The sequence below is a fragment of the Ixodes scapularis genome, unplaced genomic scaffold (genome assembly GCF_016920785.2).
Source record: "Ixodes scapularis isolate PalLabHiFi unplaced genomic scaffold, ASM1692078v2 PGA_scaffold2__306_contigs__length_199485367, whole genome shotgun sequence".
Lineage (NCBI taxonomy): Eukaryota > Metazoa > Arthropoda > Arachnida > Ixodida > Ixodidae > Ixodes > Ixodes scapularis.
In genome coordinates this window covers 23,990,402-24,018,055 of record NW_024609857.1, presented here as the reverse complement: position 1 = coordinate 24,018,055, position 27,654 = coordinate 23,990,402, and the positions used below count along the sequence as shown (strand labels likewise).

Here is a 27,654-nt window from a genome sequence, read left to right as displayed (position 1 = left end):
GACCATGGCCACACTAAAGCCACCTAAACTTACAGGCGAGATTGTTGCAAAACCTAGGAAGTATGACCAAGCTCCTACCCGTCCAGTTCGCGCATGAAAGGCAACTTGCATCTGAAACTGTGAATTCCATCAAAATTCAGCCCTCTGACTTGGCGTAACAAATATGCTGCCTACCCACGTGTTTGTGCAAAATCATTGTGGACCTCGGCCTCGCAGCGTTTATATTCATTGATGAAAATTAAAATCTTTATTGGACAAGTTGATGGGTGTGACAAGCAATGAAGCGGGCGAAAAATGTTTGTTCCCACAAACAATACGATTGGCCTATTTGCTCGCAGCTCGTTCTTTGAGGAAGCGCATCACATACAAGTCGTCAACGAGTTCTGTCGATCGTAGCGACCTGGGGTTCCTGCAGCCCAAGTAGGGACACCTGAAAGCACAAAAAGACGCGAAAAATCTGAGGATTGCTGCCGTCAAGAACCAGTCAACACACGAGGACACACCTCAAGGCACCCTGTCAGGGTGCCTTGAGGTGTGTCAAATAGGATTCCATTTAATGCTTTTCCAGCATGCAGAAAACTTGCCTACAAGGGAGCGACCCCAAATTGGAGACTCGCAGTGCATGGTCGAAACGCTGGACTCAGCGAGGCGTCTAAATCACCGATGTGTTTGAGCAGTACCAAGTGCAAGGATAACTTTCCGATTTTTCGCTTCCTTCTATTCGTGGGGCTTTCATAAGCTGGCCGACTGTTATGACAGATGCCTACGAGTTAAAAGGCCAAGCGAGAAATACAACTAAGGTATCTGTAACTTCCTTTAAAAGAAGTTGAGCGGTTTTGAATTTGATGAAAAACACTTGATTTGTTTTGTTCCAAAACAGGCATCATGTATGTTACAAAAAGTAGGCCGTTCTGTGCCCGCATCTCCTAAAAAGACGCCTTTGAAGTTGCAGTGAAACCACACCTTACCGTGGCAGTGGTAGAAGGCAGTAAAAGGAGAAGGAAAAACATCACCTCACGAAAGGTTCCTCGCGCGTACTCCTCGACTCGCAGAGCCAGCGTTGTACATCGTCAATACCGAGCTAGTTGGTGACTCATGCTTCTGAAAGATGCCAGCTGAATGTAGAAAGGTACACGAAGAGAGAGAGAGAGAGAAAAGATGACAAACACACTGTTGGACTAGCAACCATTTAACGAAGATGATCTTCCACACCTATTAGTAGTTTCATATCTCGGAATGAATGGGTGTGGAAGAAGAAGAGGTTTATTCTCAGTAAATGGTTGCTAGTGCAGCAGTTTTGAGCATCCTTCTACATAAGATGCAGGCACCTCGGCGAATCCAAGAAGCTTGAGCAAAGCGGAGACGAAACGAGGTAAGGATTTCCAGCTGATAGTTGCACGGCAGATGCAATTAGAATCGCGCCTGCTCATTTTATGACATCACGGCTCGACCAACCAATGACGTACGGGGGGGCGAGCAGCTGCATGTTTGTCTATTTTTTTCATGTTTAGTGTTGATTGAGAACAAATGATGGTTATATTTCTATTCTTCAGGAAGTACTATGCCAAAAAGAAGATCTTTTTCTAACTATTCCAGTGTCTTTTTAATGTTCAAGTTCAGGTTCAAGCCCATCCACTGAACAAAACAAAAAAACTCGCACCATAAAGAAAAAAAAAAAAAAAAAGAAACATAGCATAAATATATATGATAGTGTGAACGGTGTTGTGTTGACAGCCCCCCCACTCCCCCCCCACCACACATACATTCCTCACTAAGTGCCGATATGACATTCCGGTGATCACTGCTGCCGTCACCTTCTCAAAACTTCGGCGAATTAACCATTCGCCGCATCGGTTGTCAAACCTGTAACCTCCAATGGTGGCAACTGGATTCAATCTTTTGCGGGTACCGACCAATCTTCAAATGGCCTTGTAGAATCCATGGCCGGTGTTGGAATTTGCGTTGTGTCAGGTACTCGCCAAATCTGGAGACGGTAGTTTGGCGGGTTTCCCCGGGTCACTGCCGACAGTTTCTTTTCTTGGTCGCCGGTAAATTTGTCGTCCACTTCTTGCCTTCGGGTCTTTTGGGTCGCCGCTGAGAGTCCCCGCGTCCACCTCGGCTTGCTGCAGCGTCTGTTAGGTTGGCGCCGAAACGGTCGTTCGGACGGTAATTGGGGTCGACTCGCAGGATGCACGTCCGACTTTGTCGTTCGACCCTCGGCAGTAGCAACTTGGGGACGTAGCTGCCTGGTCGGGTCGCTGCCGGAAAGTCTGCTTCTCACATTTCTCGCCCGCCCCATGCCACTCATCCTGTTGTTCTCCATTCTTGTACTGTTTGAGTGTGTGACACCTAAAACGGGGCATGCCGCTCTGCCTTGGAAGCGAATTGGAAGCACCACTTATGACACCACCCGCGTTACATCACGTGGTGAAGTGCTGCCCGCTCGGACTCCTTCTGTGCCTTCCTTCGGCAATGTTTCTCCATCTCGCTCTGGAGTAAAGGTTCAACACCTTGAAATTTGAAAACCTACCTGCGGCTGCTCCGTAAGTGCTCCCGCGTCGCACGACCCGCGGGAGTTGCTCGGAGCTCAGGTTCAATGGACTGTCCCGCAGTTGTGAGCAGCAATGACTGCGACACGCTGCCATGTTTTTTGTTTATCTGCGCTTTATATGCGAGTTCAATGGTCCAGAAATCACTATGCGACAACGTTCGTTGGTGCCGATAATTGATAAAATCTAGGCAGAAAGTATTTTCGCTCCTCCTATTATCAGGTTGCACTTCCCTTGCCGGCAAATTGAGCAGGCGTACCGGGATCGAGACGATCGTGGTGGTTTTCGCCGGCGCGGGGAGGGAATCTGTGTCCTTGATTTTGGGGTTTTCTGTATAAAGGTTGGCGCCGAGTGCGGCCCCGAACGTTTTGTATAGCGCTGTGCTCGGGGAAGCCGACATTCATTAGAAACTAAGATTGGTGGCTGCACAGGATGTCTATGCCAGTCCAGCTGTGTTCACCACGAAATACTTTTGCTAAAAGACGCACCTTGGCATCACAGTTTCCAGTTTTACCTTCAAGGATTCCCCGAGTGCCTAAATTTCCTCGGTTGTCCCTCAATTTGAATAAAGTGTTCTTTTAGTCAAGTCCCACCTGAACCATTTATAGATGCATTCCTAGGTACCAACACTCCACTGCATGTGTATTAGTGTTTACAAGGTCTGTAGGCTTTTCCACTCCTTTATTGCCTCGATGCCGAGAACATGACGGGTTTTTAGGTTTTCAATATAAAGAGATGGGCGTTCCTCGAATTCAAGAACCCTTGCAGTGGCATGACATGCACCAAAGGCACTTCCCACTTCTGCCGCAATTTAAGTGCCCCTCGAAGTGAATAAATATGAAACTTTACCGCTTGATTTTTCTTTGCGCGAGCCACCTCGAAATATCTACCGATACTGAGTTCAGATACATTGTCCTGAATTGGCCACCGCAAAATTTGAGGCGTTATATTCGCAATGATGAGTAAAGCGCATTAAAAGTTGCACTAGAGTCGCTGAGAGTCACTCCAAGTCAACGTGTGTAACTTCTCGGAAAGTGGTTGCGTGAACCCAGGAGCGTCTCGGCATATGTTCTTGCTAAACAACAGGAAAATGCCAGTGGGTGAGCAAAGCGGACTACAAAAACAGTGTAGCCTCAGTCTAAAAGAGAAGACACTTCCCAGTAACACAAAATGAATGAAAATGCCTCAGATTCATGAAAACTTGCAGACATTTTGATGCTCGCATATAAGACCCCGCAGCTCAGCTAACACCCTTTGTGGTGTTGCTGCTACGAAACGTCGTATGAAGAAAAGATGTCGGCAAGAAGTTGGAACTATGAATCGGTAAAACATGGCAAAAACTAGAGCTTCAATATTGTTCACTGATATGGACAGCTGGGTTCTGTAAACCACGTGCCAAAGGATAATACATGGCATTGTGCTCATGTGCAGTTTCATAGTGACGGTGCTGTCATAACTTCCATGGTGAAAATGTCAGAAACATGTGACGACAAAAAGCATCAAGTTGTAACCATAAAAGCTAAAAAGACAAGATCTGCAAGGTCATTACAGGTGGTCCAAACAAGTTTGAAAGGTGGTTTTCAACTTGAAGGAACTAGATCTTACTATAGTATGCTTCTTTCTATCTTGGTGGCCTGTTAACTCTTTACGTATCATAGGGAGAAGTGGTGATTTTCGAAGGATGGATCAAAGGTTTTTGATTTTAAGAGCTTGTCATCATATGGCTTATTATGACACAATAAAATGTAGATAATAAGCTGCTCTATAAAAGAAAAAAAGGTTTACACTAATGCCTGAAAAGAGTTAGCCATAAACGCTTAACTCGGAATTTGTGCAAATATGAAAACAAAAAGGTCAAACATTGGTGGCTTATCAAGTCATGCTATGACTTTAAAAAATCCTAGGTATACAGAGTATGCCCCATACACACTACCATCACTTAGGTAAGTTAGGGATTTCTAGCTGATACTGTCACATTTTGGTGTATCGGCAGGAGTACTTTTTGTGGCGTAATGCCATTCAGAGAATCTGTTGCATGCAAAATGCATGTCATCCAAAACTTTTTTTTTTTTTTCTTGCAAAACTTTGGTTAGCTATAGCACTGCTTTAACCTCTTCTCTGCTGCTGTTTTAATGGCTTGTGGCAGATATAAAGTTTGTGCCTCTGCTCAGGACAGCCTAAAAGGCTAGAACGACGCTATTCAATGAGCACCTGTCTATATTCTGCGCCTCGAATACGGAACGTCGCTGTAGAAGCTCAAATCAAATTATCCACCCATCCACAGTCCTCACTACTGTTGTCATCGACACTATCAGCAAAAGTAGTTGAATCGTTAGATAGAGGCCGTCTTTGTAGCTGTCCCCAATGTAAGCAAGATGCCATGTTTCACAGGTGCCCCCACCATGCACAAATTTATTTCTGCCTACCTCACCAGCTTGGGGAGAAAGCACGAAACACAAAATAGAAACCAAAGTTGTAGTTCATCGGCAATATACGAAATGGTGTAACGTGCTCCTTCACGCCAAATTTGAATTTTGGCGTGAAGTGGGTGATCAATGAATGGTAAATGGGCACGATACAAAAAGAGTTAATTATATGCAATTCAGTGCTTTATATCAGAAGAAGCACCAAAAATGATCAATGCTTCGACGTGTTTACTGTACCTGGGGTGCTTCGTTGTCTTGATGTAGTGGGCGATGCTGTTCTTGTCATAGATGTGACCGCAAACGGTGTTTTTCACGGGGTGCTCGATGTCGCACTGGGTGATGGGATCCTTCCACTGTAGGTTTTCTTCCGAGACCAGCATGCTGTCGTCATTTGCTGAATCTTCGTTTGAACCACCTGCGTGCAGTAATCGCAACAAGTTGAGTGAACCCGCAAACGCAAACAACGTCCACATGCCTAAAACAAAATGGCCGAGGCCACACAACTTTATCAAATAGCCTGATTTGTCCAGTGATGAAAGCGGAATTTGACTTTTTGTTTCAGGTTTTATAGCTGGCAAAATATTGGTTTGTAGCAGTCCCTGATGCATTTGGAGCAGATGCCAACATCTGTTAGCATGTCACTATAAAATAAATAAATAACTGGATTGCTAAACGAGGTTATCTTTATAAAGACTGCGGTTTTTTCTTTGAGGCTGGAGCATACTACTTACTTCTTTCCGTAATAATATTTAGAGCCCTGCATATCCGCAGATTACACGTGGATCATACACGGATATGCGCAGTAAACTGGCGGATGGGGATAAAAATTAATCAGATTTGGTGGATTGCGGAATCGGATGAGGATGCCAGGGGCTGTGGATATCCGTGAGCCCGGATCTACAGTTTTGCTGAGGAGACCCATAAACCTGCGCGACCGCTCAGTGAAGAGCGAATAAGTGACTGATACTATGAAGTGCATCATTGAATGTATTACGGGAGCAAACTAAACTCGCTTTAGATAAAAGGTGCCAATCGGAAAGAAAATTGTTCTTTACGTCAAGAAAGATTTAATTCTCAATAAAAAGATTGCTTCAGAACGTTCTATCTCGCCAAAAATGCTGTCCCTACAAAAAGTAAAGAATGCAGGAGCATCAGTCGTCCCAGGAAAGCGTGTCCTTGTTTGGCAGGGAAAGAGAGGAAAATGTCCTTTGGGCAACAAAAACCCAAAACATACAACCCACAAGAAAGTAGAAGCCCGCAAGTGACTTCTTCGCCTACAAGTAGATTGAGAAGACTGAATTCAATCCTCTGGAGTGGTGGAACTTGCGCCGACACGTGTTTCCGCACCTCATTCTTGTAGCGCAGTTTGCGCATACCACCCCAGCATCAAGTGCACCAACGGAAAGAGGCTTCTCATTAGCGGGTATAATAAATTTAAGAGTGGCGAGCCAGTCTGAATATGTCTGTGTTGACAACATTTTGTTTTTTCTACACAGCAACCTTGACAAGTGAAACGCTGCATGTGCAAGTTTTCTCTTTCTTGACAGTTGGCACCGAGTTGTTTTTGAGTATTAACTCTGAGCATGTGTTTAAAACTGAAATCGACAGGAGGTGTTGCCAGTATTGAATATTGTGCTATTTTCCCAGTGGTGTACTTGCGCCTTGGCACATATACACGGGTACTTTGCTGCGGTGAGCGAGTGCTTTCCCTCTCCCACTTTTTTTATCATTGGGCCTAAATAAAATGACACAAAGTTATTAGTCTGTCCTTTGTTAATTTCCATGTTTATAAAATGTGTCTGCTTAAAGTGGGTTTTACAAAGCAAAAAGGAAAATAGATATTAAAATTTCCTTCCTTCAGAGCGCATCTTCTGGACAGTGTCAGTGTCACGGACTACCAAGACGATCTAATAACCGCGATCATCTCTTTAGCAATGCGAAGTGTCTCAGGAAGGATGATCGCTTATTTTATAAATATGACAAAACAATACGATAAAATGACTTTCACCGTGTTATGAAACAAAGAGTTCTTTGTACGAAGGTAAGCAGACGGCTTACAGAATACAATCAAGGTGCTTTTGTAAAATTTTTATTCATGCTTGATTTTATGATGTAAAATGAAAGCGCAGATTGAGGGTCGGATGCGGTTCCAAATTTTGCGGATCTCTTTCGGTTGCGGATACAAAGTCTGCGGATATGGATCGGATGCGGATACAATTATTTGAGAACATTGCGGATGCGGTTCGGATGCGGATTGCATGCTTATGATCAAACTGTTATCCATGCAGGGCTCTAATAATAATAATATTACATACAATGCATAACTTTCTTTTTAGAAATAAGGCTCAGGTCAGTGTAGGTTCCATTTATAATAGGTATGAAAAGAAATGATTGGAAAAATTAGTCGTAGCACAATACTTGAGATGAAATAAAGCCTTTCTCTTTCCTCTACTTTTTACACTTGTAGTTTTAGTGTGTAAATACAATATCTCTGAAATGTCGACAAAAAACGGCATAGCAGCTAATGTCGATCTACGAAGATATATCCCCCAATTTCCTACCAAACTAAATATTCTAATATCATAAACTGCAAAAACAACCACCTCTAAATCCCATAAAAATCTACCATATTGCTTTAAAAGTGGCACTGCACTTTAGTGTTATAGCCAGTGTTGGGTTAGAGTTCGCTGCCCTTTTTGTTAAAGGGAAGCTGAAACACTTTTTGAAAAAAACGAGTTAGAGGTGAATTCTGGCGTATTTTTATCCCGTGAATCTGAATATCACTTTTGTTTTCCCCGAAGATGCAACTAAAAGCGAGAAAAAGCGAAAAAACATTCGACCAGTCGTGACGTCATACTAGGATCTTCGGGCCTCCAAGCGCGTGTCGCTCGTGTGTTCAGCGCGTGCAACGGCAAGCTTGCCAGGTATATTTTCCCGCACTGACACCAGTCGTGACGTCTCTTTCTGACCTTTCTGAAAATAGCAAGAGTGCGCGTGCATAGCTTTGACAGGCGCTGAAGATGCGCGAGAGCAGATATTCCGAACGCTCCTGGTGTGACGTCACGCCCCAGGAAGGAGGGGCTTCGGCGGTACTTTAAAAATTAATTTCTGAAGCCTCCGTGCACCAAATTGAAAAACAATCTTGATATTCCTGATCCTGGAGGTAGAATGAAGGCCATTGAAATGTTTTTTCTCAAATAGAGAACCGCTTCAGTTTCCCTTTAACTGCTGCACAAGACCTACCTCAACTACCGTATTTATAAAATAATACAGATCCGCATTTCTTTTACCTTTCTCAGCAGAGCTTTTTAAAATGAGAGGTCAACCTACAATCAAGACCACGGAAAGTCGACTCGTAATAGTATTGAGCATAATTTCCGGGCTTATTGCACTAACCCGGGAACCCGCTGCTCCTGGCACACCGGTGCAAAGTGGCGAAACTCGACGCACACGCGACGGTGCAAAACGGTGAGGCTCAATGCACATGCAACCATGCAAATCGGTGAAGCTTGCTCCGTCTGCACCGGTGTGAGGCAGCGAAGGTTGACACGAACGGCTCAAGAGCCACGGTACACTGTAGTCGCGGTACAAAGGCACGTGGCAGACATTACGATCAACCGATCTCGTCGGGAGTAAAAGACTCTGGTTCCATCTCATTGCAGTAACCGCTGTCAAACTATTTTGAAAATTTTTCCCGCAAATATTAGCTCCTGGCATTGCCAACACCAACTGGAAGTTTGGACGAGAATGTGGCCAACGCAGTTGACGAGTAACCTTTATTTTTCGTTTTTATACGATGTGGGTGCAACCTGCGATTTCCGTACACTGGGTTTGCACGCTGTCATTCCGAAAGGCCGCCATTACTATGCAGTTACAAGTACGAGCAGACGACGACCTCGTTGCAGCATGTCATTGCCCCTGCATCAGAAAGTAATTTAACTAGGACAATATATATTCGTTAAAGTTTTCGCACACCTTTCCAGTGCTAAACACCAAGTAAAAATTGGTGCGTCGGTGAGCTGCAGACGCAGACACGGCACCTAATATTTGTGGAAGAGAGCTACTGGTGCCTGCTCAAAACAAGCTCCACGGCCAAGTCAACAAAAAATGGCAGCATGCAGACGGTGATCATTCAAACTGTCTATATGGAAAGGAATGTTTTGCATGCCCCAACTTTTACCCAATATGGGGCATATTTAAAGTTTTATTTTTATTATAAAAAATGCCCAATACGGGGCATTTTATTTTTCTTTCGTCTATAGCTTTACAAATTTCTTTTAAAAAGGTTGTGAAAGCTGCACCAATGCAGTTTGTGCAAATGAGTTATGTACTGCCAAAAAGACATAATATAGGGGGCTAATTGTCACGACAGGCCGGCTAATTAACTAAAATTTGTCAATTAACTTTTCTTTTATTAGTGAAGTAAACGTAGGGTAGTTGATGAGCAGAACGTAAGGGCACAAGAAAGTCTTAGAGCGAGCGGGAGGCACCGCAATGCGCTAAAGTTACCACTGGTACAACAGGCGGAAGGCTGGTTGTGCAAAAACACGGATGATAAGAAACAGAAAAGCCGTGCGGGCATGTTTTCCCACTCTGAGCCTTGTGCCTACTGCGCGAGTGGTAACTCGAACACACCACTGTGCTTCCCACACAACTCTAGGTCTTTCTAAATTTCACCGATGTGCTTTCCGATGACGTTCAGCAAGTTTCCAATTGGAACGATATGTTGATGTTCACTAATTAAAAAAGTTAATTAACAAACTTTAGTTGGGTAATTGACTTATCGTGACGATTAGCCCTCTATATTATGTTCCCCTGACCGTATAAGCCACCTACACAAATGGCATTGATGTGGCCTTTCCGGCTTTTTTAAAACAAATCTGAAAAGACTAAACAAAACACCCTTTATAATGCTTTTAAATGTGCATTTTAAACAAAAAATAATGCAATAATTTGCTGGACGACATTTAAGCACATCTCCTGTATTAACCACTCACCTTCTTCCACCAGAGGCACCATGTTGAGAAGTCCCTTGAACGCCACGTGGTGCTCGGGATTGGGCTGTCGTGCCCTCGACGCTTCGTAGGCCGTGTCGAGCACGTCCTTCATCTTGTCCGGGGCTACATTTTGCCTCCTGGCCTGCAAGCCACATCACGTGATGACCAAAAAAGCAACAAAACACCCCCTCTTTCAACACCGAACGTCCACCAAGAGTCTTAAAAACAAGAGCGAGCTGATCGGGGGAAGAATGCCCACGTCAGTCATAATCACTAATCCGGTGTATTTAAGATAACCCATAGTCACCGAATGCATCCAGAGTACCACATTGTGTTACATCTGTAGGGAAAGAAAATGAAGCATGTCGACTGGTTGCGACGCTAGCGAAGTCCACCAGTCTGTAGTTTCAGACACAAGCATGTGACTCACATAAATCAATGCAGAACTATGGACTATTTTCTCACTGGTATTCAGTTATTCTGGAGTAACACTTGGGTGACGCTCCAATACTCCGCAGCTCAGAGCACCTAGATCGAAAACTCTCACTGCAGAACCCAGGGATGCTGGGTTCAATCTTCACCCCTGCCCGTTTAGATTTGGACGAGCATAGTACCGGCATGCAGTCATGTATCACAACTGCATGATGGACGCTGAAGATCCCAGGCTAGCAGTCGTACTGCACTGGCTAAACTTCTCGTCTACAATCGAGACATTGGGTGGCCATGGGGTCGACTAATTTCCTGCTTTCTAAACATAGATACACCAAATTGCTTATTGAAACATCGCCTCTGTTCAGCTGCATGAACATTGCTCTTGATGCCAGATTTCCTCAATTTGTAGGCATCTTCCTAACATCTAGTGTTCACTCAAATTAAGGTGCTTGAACACAACCTCGTGTCAAGAGGCACCATTATAATGGTGCTAGTTTGATAACGCTGCGCCTGGAACACTTCACCGAATGGTGCGTCTGGCGTCCCATACAACCCATGCATGTTCACCCGAGAATGCAGCAAATTATACCATGACGGCCTAGAAGAGAGTGGTCTAGAACAATAGCCGTGTTTACATGAATGCGACTTAGTCGCATTCATGTAAATGTGACTTAGTCGCATTCAATGCGGTCATGTAAATGGCATAATGCGCTAAGGAAGCGTATCGCATTCAAGTCGCTAGACAGAGGTGGATCGAGACGGCGAATGCACGTTCATTCAGTTGATGTAAACAGAGATTGCATTGCCTTTTGGTACGGGGAGGATTATGGGAAGGCGCTCACTGTGGGAGCGAGTGAACAGCTGAGAACATGGAACAGAGAACAACCTCATCAGCGGTGTGGAGAGCGGTCCCATGTGGTTGCCTGCAGTTTTCGCCCGAGAAGAAACGCGAGCTTTTATTGCCATCATAAGTAAGCGGAATATAGCTGAATTGCTTGGTGAGGGCAGCCCCCGTCCAAGCCTTGTGAAGTATGGTTTGCACGTCCGAGGGAGTCTCTAAAGGCTTTGGCGCAAGCACGAACGATGCCAAGAGCTCCGAGTAATGCACGGTAGCACAGAACGAGCAGCTCCTACCTCGGTGCCATTCCTGGCTGCGCCGGAGCCCTTCGGCATTGGGATTTGGTTGGTCAGGTCGCGGTCAGCGAGGTTTGGCGAGGCAAAGCGCTGTGGCGTCCTCAGGGCGTTCAGAAATCATCTCGCTTGCCAGGGCTTGAGCACATACAATGCCTCTAGTCTAGAGTGGCCCGGCTCGGAGCCCAGAATGCTTGGGTTTTAATGTTTCTTTCGTCTCATAACTTCTTACACAGCATCGAAGACAGCGGGCACAATCTTTACGCTCACCAGAGGCGTCAAAAAGCCTTCACGTGCGATGCACCAAAAAACATGGTCAAGTAGTGCGGCTGGTGCCAGAAATGCAGCTTTAACTTTGAGCTTTGACACGGCGTGACGCCACCTTCATGTTGGGCTTGCTGCGCATTGTGGGGAATAAAAGGAGGGCCGATCACATACCTTTCACGTCCGGGGATCAGTCCGGTGCTCAAAGGGGAAATCCGATGCCCGTCCCACCGCACAGCCGACGGCTACCAGCGAGGGCGGTCGCCGCGCCGGGTTCGGCCAACGCCATGCCAACAACGATGATCCCGGTATCCAACAGCGTTTATTGAGTACCAGGGGTCCCCAACAAGACACTGCGGTCAAGCGAGCCGCGGACACAGTGTGCCCGCATCGCCCGCCGACCTGAGAGCCAAAGGGGTAATTGCGAGCGGAGTCTTCGCCGGTCGGGCAAGCTCACGCCGCTACCCGTCGTCGCGGGAGTTCGGGGCCAGGGCTCTCAGCAGACGGACGTCCACAGGTTGTGGGGACGCCGACTGTCAGAGCCCGGGGAATCACTAGCGTGGAGTCATCGCCGGTCGGACGATGCTCGCGCCACGACTCGACCCGTTGCCCGGAGTCCAATCCTGAACTCCTCGACCACACGGCCGTCCACTCGGAGGGCAAGCCCGACTCTCCCTCGCGCAATGTCGCTGTTCCCCCGAAATCGGGGAGATGCGCGGAGGAGTGCGAGAGAGTAGGTCAGCATGGTGGCGTAGTCTCTCCGACACGATACGGAGCAACCGGGCTCGAAGTCAGACGGCTTCGCCCGGAACGTCCTTGGCTTACGCCGTCTCGGGGGAGGGAAACCAGTGGCTCGGGGGGATTGTGGGAGCCACTGGTTTCCCTCCCCCGAGAAGGCGTAAGCCGAGGACGTTCCGGGCGAAGCCGTCTGACTTCGAGCCCGGTTGCTCCGTATCGTGTTGGAGAGACTACGCCACCATGCTGGCTTACTCTCTTGCACTCCTCCGCGCGTCTCCCCGATTTCGGGGGAACAGCGAGACCGCGCAAAGGGAGAGTCGGGCCTGCCCTCCGAGTGGACGGCCGTGTGGTCGAGGAGTCCTGGATTGGACTCCGGGCAATGGGTCGAGTCGCGGCGCGAGCATCGTCCGACCGGTGATGACTCCACGCTAGTAATTCCCCGGGCTCTGACAGTCGGCGTCCCCACAACCTGTGGATGTCCATCTGCCGAGAGCCCTTGCCCCAAACTCCTACAACGACGGGTAGCGGTGTGAGCTCGCCCGACCGGCGATGACTCCGCGCGCAATTACTCCTTTGGCTCTCAGGTCGGTGGGCGATGCGGGCACACTGTGTCCGCAGCTCGCTTGACCACAGTGTCTTGTTGGGGACCCCTGGTACTCAATAAACGCTGCTGGATACCGGGATCATCGTTGTTGGCATGGCGTTGGCCGAACCCGGCGCGGCGACCGCCCTTACTGGTAGCCGTCGGCCGCGCGGTGGGACGGGCATCGGATTTCCCCTTTGACCGGACAGGTCTCCGGACGTAAAGGTGCGTAATCCTCCCTCCTTTTAATTCCCACAGCATTCATGTAAACGTTGCTGCGTCGGCTTCATTTGAAGAATGATTAGAGTCGATGCGCTGAAGTCGCATTCATGTAAACGCAGCTAATGTGATCCTCGCCGTTGGTTAGACAAGCAACAACACACTAACAAGTGCAAGCATCCCTGCATTCAAACTCGCAGCCGTTTAAATTTCTCTCGGCTTGTGGGCTGTGTAACAGACTTCAGCTGAACAAACGGCTGTCACCTCCTCCTCTCTGCTGCACAACACAAGGGCGGCTTTGGGGACCACTACCGACGTCAAAACAACCTTGCCGAGGCACCTGAGTGATACCGCAATGCTGGAATTTAGTTGCCACAACAAAAATGCTATAAATAGAACAATCAGGCTGTGTTTCAGGCACCGAGCAAACGCTTTGTGCCAGCAAACAATGGAGATTTGAAGCTCGAGATTTGCGGTGCTCCGTGACCATCCAATGACTCCAAGCAGGCACAAAAAGATAGCTGTCAGCACTCGAAGTTAACTGCAATACAATATACATGGACCAGCTCTGAATATTTTCTTTCACCAGTATTGTCATGTACAGTCCCAGTCACACTTAACTGAATCACGTAAGGAAATTTTAATGCAGAAAACAACCGAGGTATAAAAGCACTCAACCGTATTTCCATTAATTCAAGAAGACAAATACTTTGACACTGGCATGAACGCATATATGAGCCTATAGCTAAGCAAACGAAGACGGTGCAGGGCAGAACGGCAACTCGATGTGCAGGAAAAATGTTTCGGGCAGAGATCGCCGTGAAGTCGGTAAGCAACAAAGCTAGACACATAGCTATTTGAAAAAGGGAGTTTTGCTTGGTGCAAAAAGGGCTGAACAAAACATAGAAAAAGCAATAAAGCCTTACTGAATCTAACTATGTTATACAGCATGTTGCAGGCTTCATTCCTCCTGTAATGTAACAGAATAAATACAGTTTCTTTTTTGTAAAGTATGTTGTTTTGATTGTGAGGCTGGTGGTGCCATGTGATGATGCTTCATGTCAGACGACTCCACCGACGCCTGTTTATTTAACCATGATGTCGCAACACTACAGCCGAATGCCGCTCAGACTGGACCCAAGCGATGTGTCGGCACTCCCTTTGGGCTTGGTTACACTGATTATCCAGGCGAACATTTAAGTCTGGGCTTGTCAAAAGTACACCTTGCACGATGCGCAATGAAGAGTAGGATGCAAGGCCGTAACGACATCGGCAGCATACAACCAACACCTGAGCATATGACCAGTGGCCCTGACCATGAGAAGGTAACTCTTCTTGATCATTTTCAGTATCTTGAGGAAACACAATGGTAAAGAGAGAAACTGCATAAAAAGGGTCAAAATCAAATTTGGGGGTTTTACGGGCCAAACCAACGACGGGCATCTGGCACGCCCCAACAGAAGACTGAGGATTAATTTGGACCACCTGGGGATCTTTTGACGTTCAACCGAAAGCTCGGTTACACGGCGCCTCCTCTGCAATAAGCCTCCGTCAGATTGCGGGCACCTCGGCCGGGATTCGAACCCGCCACATGGGGATCCGTAGGTCAGCGCTCTCGCCTCGGAGCCACCAAGGCGGTACATAAAAAGGGTTTTGAAAGAGACAATCAAAAACGTGTTGTAGGCGATTGTATCAGCCAACCTTCAATCACACTACCGAAACATACCGGGCTAGTGGAAACTCAAATTTTGTAGACAATCGCGAAAAAAAAAATGGGCACGGGTGCTTGTCCGGTAATCAGTTATGTGCATATTTTCTCAATCTTACAAATTTGGAAATGGGCGCTTAGTACAGAATGGGCGGATGCACGGTATTCTACAGTAGATGCAGCAACCCAGAAGTTTATACCTAATTAAGAGTAGGGAAAAGAAAACACCATTGTCTTTGTTTTAGAGGTGTACACTGCCTTGAGTTTGCTCACTATTGTCAGCTGTAGGGTGGAATGCTTTGCATAGAACGGTCTCGGGTGGGTTGTGGGTGGAGGATGCAGCAATGAAATACTGTGGCAGGAACGGCGTCAACGTCAGGAGTGTGCAAACGTCGGGGAAAGATGTGTGTGGAGGAGTCGCGTCTTTAACAGGCTGTGTTATATAAAATTTACTCGGGTGTGTATGACAGGTAGTGTGTTATTTTTTTTAATTTGTCGTCTCCGGTTTCAAATGTGTGACTTGAAACCAGCTCGTCTGCTGGCTTAGCTTGTCTTCTATCTTAAACTCTTTTTTAAGCTGGTGCACTAATGCACATGTACCAGGAAAAAAAGCGAGATGTTCGCGAGTAATGAATTACCTGCTGTTTAAGGGTATCCGCCGCTTCTACATAACTTGCCGCATCATGCTCCTCCTTGATCAGTGCCTTCATATGTTCCTTCAGGAGTTCGAGATTCTTCCTCGCTTCGTCAGCTGCGGCCATGATGAAAAATATGTTACTCTCTCCCCACCAGTGATCTGTTCGGTCATTTGCTTGTGACAACAATGTGCAGTGAAAGCATAGAGAGTATACTATGTCCTCCTCAGCTGGTGTCATGTGATCAAATTATTACGTTGCTAACTCTGAGTTAGCTTAGCCTTGCGTCATTGATCGACAAGCCTTAAACACATCCAGCATGCTCACGATGGTACCTTTCGCAGGTGTTAAGTCGTTCGGTGCTCATGAAGTAAGCACGAGTGATTGAAAGCCTGCCAAAGATACCCTCACGTGTATGATGCTCGTGTTTGAGCATAACCTTCAGTGGCGTACCAACTTGTTCTTGAGTGGTGGGGTAAACCGGACCAGACCCAAACCCCCTCCCCTCCTCCCCTCCCCTCCCCCCCCCCCCCCCCCCCCCCCCCCAGGGCCAGAGGGCGGTGCCCTTGGTATCCCTTGGGCGCCGCCGGCTAGTGTTTGCCCTGCCCAGTGGCGGCTGTTTCAGGTGGGGGGGAACGCCTTGCCCCCCCACTCTGAAAACTGGGGGGGCAAGCGCCCCCCTTGCACCCCCAGTTGGTGCGCCCATGATAGCCTCCTTTATTCTACAAAGCCTGTCAAATCGCGAAAGACTCTGGTTTGTGGTTTGTCGCTGTCGTTTGTTTCCGTTTGTCGTTCTAGTGGGACTCGGGAAGAAAGCGGACACGCAGTGATAGACAACCAAGCTTACATTCGCAGACTTCAAGGACGTCGGTTGCTACACTGCGAATCGCGTCCATCCCTTGAGCTATGTTACATTTCAACCTCTTGATATCGTCCACCGACATGTCTAAAGCGGCGAATGAAGTCATTGCACTTGGTAATGACGGTAATGAATGCTTCGGTCACGGCTATGGTTGATTCCCACAATGTTGATTCCCGCTTTTGTACAAAAGCAAGCAGACACCACACGAAAACACACAAAAGTCGAAAACCGCGAAAATTGGAAGGACCGTAGTGCCATCTATCACTCCTCATCCCTGCAGCTTTGTTAAAAATAAAAAGTTTTAAATAATTTACTATAAAATAAACACTTTGGGTAAATGTTTCGTTTAATTATGGTAATTTAAATTACTACTCGTAATTTATACAATTTTAAAATTGAAACGTTAGTAGCGCTTTATTTTTGCTGCGATGAAATAAAAATATTATCATCAAAGTCAAAGTAGCGCCAAGCCAAGCAATCTCATTACAACATCGGGCGGATCGGGGTTGATCCGCTGATCGGGGCGACTCGCAGTAGCCGCGGTACACTGACATGTCTGATCGCCGTATTTTGTGTTGTGATCGCGTACGATGAGACGGTTTGGCTCGCTGGCCGGCGCGTAAGATGTTGGAGCCACGATTTTGTATTCGTCACGATCATCAGCGTTCTACTCGCGTCTAGGAGTAGGCGACGGCCTCTCATCAGGGAAATCCGCATCCTAATATCAAACCGTCAGAGCAGCACAGAATCGCAGGGGAAGGAAGGATATCCTGTCGCCTCGTCGTCCCTGCGGCGGCGTCCAAAGTTTGCGGCCAAACAACGCGACGACCACCCCGCCAAGATGCCCGGAATCATGAGTGTCGACGAGTTTGTGTCCGAGACGCAAGAGGACTACAACTCTCCGACCACCTCGACGTTCGTGGGCAAAATGAATTACTGCCGTCAGAGCGTCAACCTGCTCGAAGAGGTAAGGTGCTAGACATGTCTCTCAGTCGTAACCCGCGCTCGCGTCTTGGGTGTAATGGTCATTTGGTATATCTTTCATAATTTGTTAAACGAAATTCCAAATAAACTCAAAGCTTTAAAAAAAAAAAGGAAAAAAAAAAAAAAAGCCGCGTACATGAGAACGTTTGAGCGGTATGAACGTGGTTACTCTGAAACATACCAAAAAAGAAACACCCCTTTCTTTTTTTGTTGTTGTTGAAGAAAACGCAGCTTGCGTAAATCGTCCAGTTTCGAAATAAGTTTATTATGACGATTGTTGTCAGTTTTTAAGAATGGTCATATGCGCCCATGGGCGTAACGCTTATCGCCGATCACAACTTACGGGTGTTTTTGTTTTGTTTCCTCGACGATGAATTGGGTTATATCGCGTGCCTCAATGCCGATCTAATCAATGCCGTCCACTCCGACAACTCGCCGACGCGAGTTGCTCATTTTCACGTGGCTGTTGTCCTTGTGTGCACCGATACTGAATGTAGTTTTCTTTTCCTTGCGAAATTGAGTCATTCGTGTTTAAATTTGCGACTGCGTCAGTAGGCAGCTTTTTGCTGCTCTTTAAATGTAGCTGTAGTTGGTTACACAGCTAGAATAGTCTGTTCTTCCAGTACCGTTCATTGTTTTTTTCTTAACTTTTTTTGTATGGTCCTGTACATGTTTGAAAATTGACTAAACATAAAATCAGAAGAGTTCTAAAAAAATAGCTAAATAACTCTAGCCAGTTGGTTTTATTTTATTGTACATAATTCAACTTCCTGAACTGCGGACAAATGTTTGATGGACCCCTACGCTTACTTTTCCTCTTTTTTTTTTTGTTCCCCTTTTTATCTGCTGTGTCAACCGTACTTCCATGTCTAGCACGCACATTTCATTTTCCTGAGGCCGCACATAACACTCGAGATGTCTTTTTATTCGCCTTTGCAGACGTTGGACTTTGACAGGGATGGCCTTACAAAGATGAAGAAAGCTGTGAAGGCCGTTTACAATAGCGGAAACAGTAAGTTCTTGCCTCATGTCTGTTATCTTTTGCACACGATGAAGCATGCATGTTTTTAAGTGTAGAGCCACTGCACAAAATTTAGCGACCAAACACAGACAGACCTTCCTGGCTGATCACCTTTTTTTTTAAAGGACATGCTTGGAGAATGTAGCTAATAGCTGAATTTCACAAGCTTTTCCACTCCTGACCCTGAATAGCATTGTTGGTATACAAAAATAAGCATTGTTAATAATAATAATCACAGCAACAACAACATCATTATTTCTTTGGAAACCAGAATGCCATGATATTAGAATAATTTGCAGGATGATTTAGAAAATGTTTAGAAAACACTTCGACATTTGTTTAGGTCTTCTGGAAATTTAAAATGTCGAGTTTGTTAGTATACTGCAAACGAAGTGAATTGCTAGGCTAGTTGGCGGTTGATTGACATAACAGTAAACAGCACAATAAAGAGGCAGCAAAGTCTCAGAGACACACAGGACAGTCGCTGACTTACTAAATGTTTATTTAAAGAGTCCAATGTCGCTTATATTTTGCATGCACAGGTTCATCTTATCGTGAAAAAAAAAAAAAGTATGAAACAGCGTTAACGCATGGAGGGGAAGTTATCCTCAATAAATGACGAGAGACAAGTAAACACACCTGCCGAAAATCAAAATTGTGTATATATTTGCAAAGGCTATTTATTGATGATTAAATTTAACTCTTTGGTTCATCAAGTGTACAGACGCAACACCGATGCAAGAGTCCTGGTTATGTTTTTTAGTCTGTTGGGTTAGGTAATATTTTTGTAGAAAATATAAAATTGCATTGCCCAACATTCATCAAATACTTGACTTAAATAGGGGTTGTGGTGGTTTGAACAGAATTTTGCCTCATCTTTACAGTGCAAAAAAGAGTCAATGCTTTTTTAACAGTTTTGGAGCAAGGAATGACATTGCATTACTCAATTCAAAGCAAAACAGTATTTGCACTCCTCTGTAAAACACTGCTGTTAAAATTTCTAACCCGTAGCGATGGTCTGTCATAGCCCTTAGTGATCAGATAAAAATCCTTAAATTCCGACAATATATATATATTTTTTTTGGGGGGGGAGGTGTAGTACTATTTCATTTTGTCTTCAAATTGTTCTCTTGTATGTGTCATCACACAAATCGAGTCCATATAAGAAAAGTCTATATTATTTTTACCCGACACTATTTCAGCTCACGTCGACAACGAAGTGTACCTCTCCAAGGCACTCGAAAGGCTAGGTGCCAATGCAGTAACGAAAGATCAGGAGCAAGACATTGGTATGCTATTGCTTCTCACGTCGTGTAATCTCCCTCCCATCTCATTTATTGTCTTTCTGAACCTCACAAAGTGATTTGATTACAAAACAAACTAATGGCCATAATTGAGATCTCGTTATCCATAGAATAGAGAATTGCTGTGACTTGCAACATGCTCTTCAGGTTAATAGGATTAAAATCTCCACAATTCAACCTTAAGTCCTCCACCCACTGCCATCTTTTTTTTATGTAGATATCATTATAGCATTGCATTTTGCACTCGGGCAAGCAATGTGCTGCGTGCTTTGTAATGTAATGTTTGCTTAACCTGCTTGGCAGTTTTGGGAAAACAAGAAAACAATTCCCCTCTTTGATATCTTTCTCTCTCCTGCATTCTTTAACCCTTCAGGAGCAGCATTCCTTAAGTTTTCGGTTGTGACGAAGGAACTATCAGCACTTATGAAAACGCTGGTGAGCTTGATATTGGTTTCTTCCAATGTTTCTATACTTTTTTACCTTTGGTGTCATGCAGAACCGAAATTTAGATTTCGCAAAATAAGGCCGCTGAAGCTCTGAACGGGACGCTACAAACTTCAAAACATCACTCATACATCAATATCTCAAACGGATAGCCGCACTTCTGGGAAAGAAGGGTGCGATCAAGTGAGGGCTATAACGTTATTGTCCTCCTGAAAATTTTGAGAATGAGGGGAAGTGGCCTCACTTCTCTCCTCGTGACTTCGGTTCACCAGCCTGGCAGGATGTAGCAAGGAGGGGGTAAATGAGAATCGTGATGTGACTTTTCTTGTCGGCCTCGTCGGCCATGTTCAATCGCGCACTTTTCCAAAAATATGGCTATCCTTTTAGAGATATTGTTGTATGAGTGATGTTTTTGGGTTTTTCAACGTCCCGCCTACCCGTCCAGCCTTGTTTTCTGAGCTCAAAATTTTGATTCAGTATCTCTTTAAGAAATACAGGGTAACAAAAAACTGATGTAATCGTTTCTTCTTTTTTTTTTTCAGATGCAAAGTTTGCACAACATTATCATGTTCCCATTGGATAACTTACTAAAAGGAGATTTGAGAGGCGTCAAAGGGGTGAGTGCTCCTGCAAAGGCGGGCAGTTATATTATTTCACTCAACTCTGTACGTGACGATAAACTTTTTTCAGGACCTCAAGAGGCCGTTTGACAAGGCGTCTCGAGATTATGAGGCCAAGTCGTAAGTTTCTCTCCTCTTTCCAGATGTTTAAAGAGGCCACACAGTTATTTATACACATTGGCTAGTAAGCAATGCAAAGGTCAAACTCTACCACTGTTTATAAAATGGGAAATGAAGAATACACTTAAAACATTTACCAATATTGGATTGCATGACTTAGGCAGCCTGCAACCTTGCCGAATGCCACTTTTCTAGATTGGCAGTGACTTGAAACTAGCAAACTTAAAGCCAAAATTGTATTCTTTTCTTGTCGAACACCGACCACAGTTGGTCAAGGAAATTCTGAATTCTGACACTAATTCGAGGTTATGTGAGCTTTGCTTTTTATCCTTTCAGAACAAAGATCGAGAAAGAGAAAAAGCAGCAAGCCAAGGAAGCAGGCCTCATAAGGACAGAGATTTCGGCTGCGGAGGTATCTTAGCCAATTTTTGTTTGCCCCAACTTTTTTTTCTCCTTCCGAGTCTATTTCCAAACACTGCAGTGAAGCCTCATGTGCTTTCCGTTCATCCTTTTTCCAGATTGCAGATGAAATGGAAAAGGAAAGAAAAATGTTCCAGCTTCAGATGTGCGAGGTGAGCCAGCATTGCAACATGCCGCTTGAGATGCCCACCTGTGTCAACTGCTACATTTTATTTGTGCATTAAATTATGTACGAATGTAATTTGCATTGCTTGCTTTCCTTTCCTTGTGCAGTATCTACTCAAAGTGAACGAAATTAAGACAAAGAAGGGCGTGGAACTGCTCCAGCACCTCGTCGAATTCTACCACGCGCAGAACAAGTATGTAAGGTCTCGGCCTTCCTTCTGGAAAGTTTAATGTCGCAGTTCACCGAAAACAAATTGGGCAATATTGTTTGCCAAGTAAGCTCAACAGCATTAGCATTTTCATAATTTAAAGGGGAGTTTTTAGGGATAGTATAAACAGGAACCTATGTCCTGTATACTGTACTGCTTTAGTCGGGAGTGGCTGTTTGACGTCCACTGCTGTGGTAGAAGCATTAAAGGAATGTTTTTTGTGTTGCACAGTTTCTTTCAAGATGGCCTGAAGACCATCGGCCACTTCAACAACTACATCATCGAGCTGTCGAGCAAGTTGCAGCGGGTGAGGCAGAAGCAAGACGAGGAGCGCAAGAAGCTCATCGATCTGAGGAACACTTTACGGAGTTCGCCATCCCTTGACATCAAAGATGTGAGTTCAACGTTTCTTCAGACCAGCAACTCCTCACCAGACTTCGATTCAAAAATTTCTTGCCAAACTCATCTGCCAGGATTTTATCATTCAGGCACTACCGTGCCTGTACCTTTGTGTGTTTACAGCCGAGCATGAAATTGGAGTATGTTTGTAGCAGACACAATCTTTTCTTATGTTATCACAATTTATGTTTGTGCAGGTTGGTGCAACTGGCTACAGCCTGCACCAGCTACAGGGGAACCAGCACTATGGCTACACCAAAGTCGGCCACCTCCTCAAAAAGTCTGACGGAAAGATGCGTCGTGTCTGGCAGAAGCGCAAGTGCGAAGTCCGGGACGGTTACCTCTACATCTCCCACTCGGATGTGAGCCATGCACCTTGCTCTCTGCCTGGCAGCACTGAACTTGTGCAAAGTAGTAATGTGCTCGATGGCATCTGCTGGGGAAAAAAGATGGGGCTGACTAATTGGCTGGTTGTAACCATACTGATGAAAGGGGTGTTAGCAAGACCATTATGATGTCTCGTACAGAAAAAGAGCTCGAGGATTTTTATGTCTTGATAAAGGCGATCTACTCCTGTTCACTTGGCACTACTCCTTGGCATTTTCTTGTGTCACCGGCGTAAAATTTTATCCTATTTGCGCAGGAGGTGCAAACGCTCTTGGGTTCTCGTTTTTTTTCTACAGGAAACGAAAGCTCCTACAAAGCTCAACCTGCTGACGTGCCAAGTGAAGGTAAGTAGTTGAAGGAATGCTTTGACCAGTCGTAAACCATAAAGGTGCTGATTTCCCTCCTTTTGTTGTTATTGTTTTATTGTGCAGAGCATTCAGGAGGAGAAGCGATGCTTTGACCTAGTCTCTTGTGAGTATTTCTCCGGCATTGCTTGTACATTGTCCGATCGATGCCGTCTTACGCTACGAATTTGTTTTTCTTCAGACAATCGAACCTACCACTTTCAAGCGGATGACGACTCTGAAATGGAAGCGTGAGTAATGCAATGCTCTCTGTTGTCTAGTGCCATGTGCGTAAGGCATACATTTTTGGCCTGCGGGTGTCTGCAGAACAAATAGGGATAGGGGGCGCTAAAATGATATCGCAGGAAGTAAAAGGTAGACAAGCACACCGCTGGGTTTGTCATCTCCTCTTGTTCTGTTCAGTTCTGACTGCTTCGAAGGCATTCTGAATTAGACATTTCACGCCGAGGAATGTAATGGGGCATTTGTGCTAGTGCTCGGAAAGGGATTTTCAGCCTTCTAACACTATTGCTCGAGCCCTCAGTTAAATATTTTGTTCCCAGCTGATTTGCCACGATATCAAAGGTTCAACGGGTCTTCTTGTGAATTTCAAAAAACCCGTCATCTGAAACACGCTAAACGACGCAGCTTCTTGATTGTCTCGTGCAACTTTTTGTAGCTTCCAAGTATTTAGGCGGGCCATCAAAAGCCTCCTAAAGGCGGAAAAAAAAAACAACGAGATATGTGGCTCGTGCGCAACGTTGTCACACCGTGCCGGTGGTTGTTTCGGCTCATTCTTGCCGAGAAAAACAAATCCGACGGCGCGAAACGCATGCTGCCGAAGGAATGCGCTCGGTAGCGAGACCACCAGAATGGCCGTTGATGCTCAGGTGGAAGGCGGTGTTGGTGAACTGCAAGGAAGGCGCGCTTCGCAAGGCGTTCACGGAGCCCGGCCAGGCCGGGGGCGGAACGGGCAACCAGAGCCTTCTCGAGTTCCAGCAGTCCATCATCCGCCAGGTCCAGCTCCTGCCCGGAAACGACCGCTGCTGCGACTGCAGCTCCACTAAAGGTGGGGAGAGGCACCTTCCGAGCCAGCACCTGCTCCGACTGTTAGATTCGAAGCAACCTCGGGGCCGGTTCGAAGGTTGTCCCGGCAATATCCCACACCACCTGGTGACGGTTACAAACACACGGAGGGGAAGGAAATTGGCGGGAGTAGGAAAAATATTACTTTCGGTTTTTATACCAGGTAGTGCAAGCTACTGCCTGTCAAAAAGAGTATGGCCGTTGGCGTCCGTCTATCCGTTTCTGTTTGTGCGTGACCAAGCACGTCGTTGCCGCTTACGACGAGATTAAAGCCCCCGTTTGTGTTTGTCTTACGAGTGGCGTCAAGCGTGCCGACGCACGAGGCGCACGCTCCTTGCGTTTTTGGGAAACAAATACGGCCGCGCTCCACCGAACCGAGCGGCGCTCAGAAGCAGACGGCAGCACAAAACTTGCTCGTGGAACGTGTCTCGCACGTTCGCATGGCGGCGGTCGGCGGTGCTCGCGGGAAAACACGAAGCATGAATTATATTGAGGGGCTTTAGATGAATTGGCACACCGGTGCCACCTGTTGGGTGGCTTTGGAACACTTCCATTCTGAGAATAACTAGACCGAAGGTTTTGCATTATTTGCGAGATAGAATCTGTGCTCTGTCTACGAGAAATGGTCTCTCATAACTAGGGTTGCCACACCCCGAGTTTTTGACCGGCACGGACAGTTTTTTTTTTGTATAGCAGGCTGGTCACCGGTATATATTTAAAACTGACTGTCATTTGCCAATTTTTTTCAACTATCAAAGCACAATTTTTCTTTTTTTTCTTTTTGGAAGGGGGGGGAGGAGGGGGAGGAGAGGTTCAAGACCGTTGCTCGAGAAACGACTGCATCGTTCGAAATCTCTAAGCGGGGTTGGCAGCAAAGGGGGCAGGTGAAAGGGAAATGGGAGAAAGCACGAAGCGGGCACCTGTGAGGGTGCGGGAAGCACTCTACTACACAGGACCGCCCTGTCTCCTGTATAGCTGTCTGTGCCTTTGGGGTGAGGGGGGAGGGGGGGGGGGATTGAATGGTTTTATAATTCTTAGCAATTATTGGCATCCTAACAGACATGCACGGTGCTATCGCCCGTCCGGAGGCATGCGGTTTAGAGGAGCTTGTTTTAGCGAATGCCGTTTTACTGAGCTCAGTTTATCAAATCCGTTTATAGAGAAACCCAGTCTAGAGAAAATGGCGAACGTTGCGAGCTGCCACCTCTATGGTTGAGCGGAAAACAAGGGCTTTGTCCGGAAGCCAAGTCGAAACAACCGCAGCAACGAAACTTGCGTCTCAAAGCCACGGGTGCGGGTCTGTACCTTCGTAACTCGTCCCCGTCGTGCACGTACGTGGACAGAAAGAGCTCGACCTTTCTCCGCAGAAGTATGAAAAGGTTAATAAGGAAGTGTACTCCGTGCGTTGTGCTGCGCACACTTGGCTGTCAGGGCGTTCCTTTTACCGATCCAATGCATGGAATGTGAGAGTGGCCACGAAGCAATTTTTTGGGGAATTGCAGATCCGACGTGGCTATCCACGAACTTTGGCATTTTGACCTGCATCGAGTGCTCTGGGGTGCATCGGGAGCTCGGGGTCCACATCTCCAGGATCCAGTCCCTGACGCTCGACAATCTGGGAACCTCGCAACTTCTGGTGACTTGACAGAACATTTCTTCTCTTGCTTTTTGTTTCTTCTTTCCCTCTCTTATTACAAGTTTTTCTCTTGTAGTTTGGTATATTAGATGGTTGGGATCTGGAATCGTGAAGCATCTCAACGTCTAGCAGAAAATATATATAATGAAAGGGGGGGGGGTCTGTGCAATCGGGCAGAAATAATGCGAGGCGGGGTAAATTTTAAGAAAGCCACAGCCCTTAAAAAGATCTGAGACCAAAACTCAATTAGCATTTGCACAAAAGACATGGAAGGAATTACAAACAATGTTTCTACATTTTTGTGTAGCCTAGTAAGTTGGATGCATTTTTACAGCATTTATAAGTTTCTTTAATCTGTTTACTTTGATGTATCTTTTCACCTGTAGCTGCATTTGTTGAGCTCAAGAGGTTCTCGAAAAATATGAATTAGAGGTTAATTCTAGCATATTTTTGACCTGTGAATTTGAATATCACAAGCATTTGACCTTAACATATCGTAGGACTGAGTGCTTTAGCTACGGCTGTTGGCACATTCTTACACGCTTGCAACATTTTTGACTGCTCGGGTATGGCCTGCGGAAGGCACGGAAATGTTGAGATCTCTGTATGTTATGCATCATGAATCTTTCTCCCAGCGAACATGCCAGGAAGGAGAGGCTCCAGCACTATTTTGAAGGTGCTGTTGTGGCTACCGTATTTATTAGAATATAAGGCGATCATGATTATAAGGCGAGGGGACAGTTGAAGGACCCAAGAAAAAGAAACAAAATCGCCTTACTATTGCTATACTGAGCTTCGAATATAAGGCGGGGTATGACTTTGAGACTACGGATACCAGAAAAAAACCTTGCCTTATACTCGAATAAATACGGTACTTAGTTCATCAATCTGGAAGATAATTTTAATATACTTATAAAGCTCCGCCTTCTCTTTTCAAAGCAACCATTAGTTCTAATGTAAACGCTCTACATTTTCGTGTTCAGAGGCGGAAACAACTACGGTGCATGAAAAAAGGTGTTTTGTGCACAGATTCAGGAGCACCAATTTTTTATAAGAAGGATGGTCCAATAGTTAATTGGGCTTCTTATTAAGTGTAGAGTGCAAGTTACTAGCCAAAGGCTGTGAAAAATTTTCTAATCTTGAAGAGAAAAAATGAAGACTTCATGAAGCTTTTTAGAAGTTGCATAAAATTTGCAAAAACATTATTAAGATATTGCAATTACAAATAGATATTTACACTCTATGTACTATCCTCAAGCTAATATACAAAAAAATTTCCGTTATGAATTAGAGACCTTAAGTAGTGCTGAAAACTGTGTGCACAAACTGAGGAGACAGCACAAAGCTTTCAAAATGAGAGAAAGGGCATTTGAAAGTTCAAAAGATCTATACTAATTTAGACATTGACTGCAGTTAGTACATGAAATTCTGATATAACATAGGTAGGGTGTCCAGAAGTCATCCAGAGTCAATAAAAACCGTCCGTCACTGTAAGTCGCAACTTTTCTGGCAGCTCTTGTGCCATGTGCCATCGCACACCGTTACATTAGCTGCTCTTCCCACATCAGTGTTTCGGCCTTTACGAGGTTTTGGATGGCAGTCTTCGTGGCAGCGGCATAAACTTTGTTATACTAGGTAAGGCCTTACGTACGGCGTAGTGGTGTTAGCGGGCTGAGAATCGCACCGAAGTTTACGGCTTTCAAGTTGACGGACGCCAAAACTTGTGTGAGCTCCCACTGTCGTAGCTTTGCTTTGCGCTTATGTCTCCATGTGTTGCAACACGTTTTGAAGTGAAAATTCGAAGAAGGAACTGACTCGAGGCACTCGCTCGTCTCTAAATGTAGTTTGAGAGACAATGAAAACCTCTTGCGTCTCCCAGCCGGCCTCGTGGCAGGGCAGATCGCATCGCTCAGAAGTGTCGTCAGCGTGCCGGTGTCGCACATCACTGAACTCGCGGAGCCGTAGCCACTT

At 45.8% G+C, this 27,654-nt stretch overlaps 2 protein-coding genes across 6 annotated transcripts in view; one reads left to right on the top strand and one right to left on the bottom strand.

The window, feature by feature from the left end:
- Positions 1–232: 232 nt before the first annotated feature.
- On the bottom strand, positions 233–16,774 carry LOC115325239 (E3 SUMO-protein ligase NSE2). Its single transcript, XM_029985932.4, has 5 exons — positions 16,530–16,774; positions 15,686–15,798; positions 9,973–10,114; positions 5,213–5,390; positions 233–430 (listed from the first exon to the last, which is right to left on the bottom strand). The coding sequence occupies exons 1-5, from the start codon at positions 16,648–16,650 to the stop codon at positions 325–327; spliced, it is 660 nt and encodes a 219-aa protein (XP_029841792.1). The 5' UTR covers positions 16,651–16,774; the 3' UTR covers positions 233–324.
- A 220-nt stretch (positions 16,775–16,994) lies between these two features.
- The window catches only part of LOC8035924 (arfGAP with SH3 domain, ANK repeat and PH domain-containing protein), a 47,966-nt gene continuing 37,306 nt past the window's right edge, over positions 16,995–27,654 (top strand). For 3 of the 5 annotated variants that reach the window (XM_040205998.3, XM_040205997.3, XM_029985933.4), the window contains exons 1-16: positions 17,027–17,511; positions 18,468–18,540; positions 19,752–19,838; positions 20,227–20,288; positions 20,840–20,914; positions 20,988–21,037; positions 21,374–21,449; positions 21,556–21,609; positions 21,731–21,816; positions 22,063–22,225; positions 22,428–22,592; positions 22,914–22,961; positions 23,049–23,088; positions 23,164–23,212; positions 23,852–24,030; positions 25,550–25,683. In XM_040205998.3, coding sequence (XP_040061932.1) covers positions 17,386–17,511; positions 18,468–18,540; positions 19,752–19,838; positions 20,227–20,288; positions 20,840–20,914; positions 20,988–21,037; positions 21,374–21,449; positions 21,556–21,609; positions 21,731–21,816; positions 22,063–22,225; positions 22,428–22,592; positions 22,914–22,961; positions 23,049–23,088; positions 23,164–23,212; positions 23,852–24,030; positions 25,550–25,683 — 1,467 coding nt within the window. In that variant the 5' untranslated portion in view covers positions 17,027–17,385. Of the gene's footprint in view, positions 17,512–18,467; positions 18,541–19,751; positions 19,839–20,226; positions 20,289–20,839; positions 20,915–20,987; positions 21,038–21,373; positions 21,450–21,555; positions 21,610–21,730; positions 21,817–22,062; positions 22,226–22,427; positions 22,593–22,913; positions 22,962–23,048; positions 23,213–23,851; positions 24,031–25,549; positions 25,684–27,654 lie in introns of all 5 variants that reach the window. The other 2 variants (XM_029985934.4, XM_040499340.2) reach the window with 2 other exon arrangements.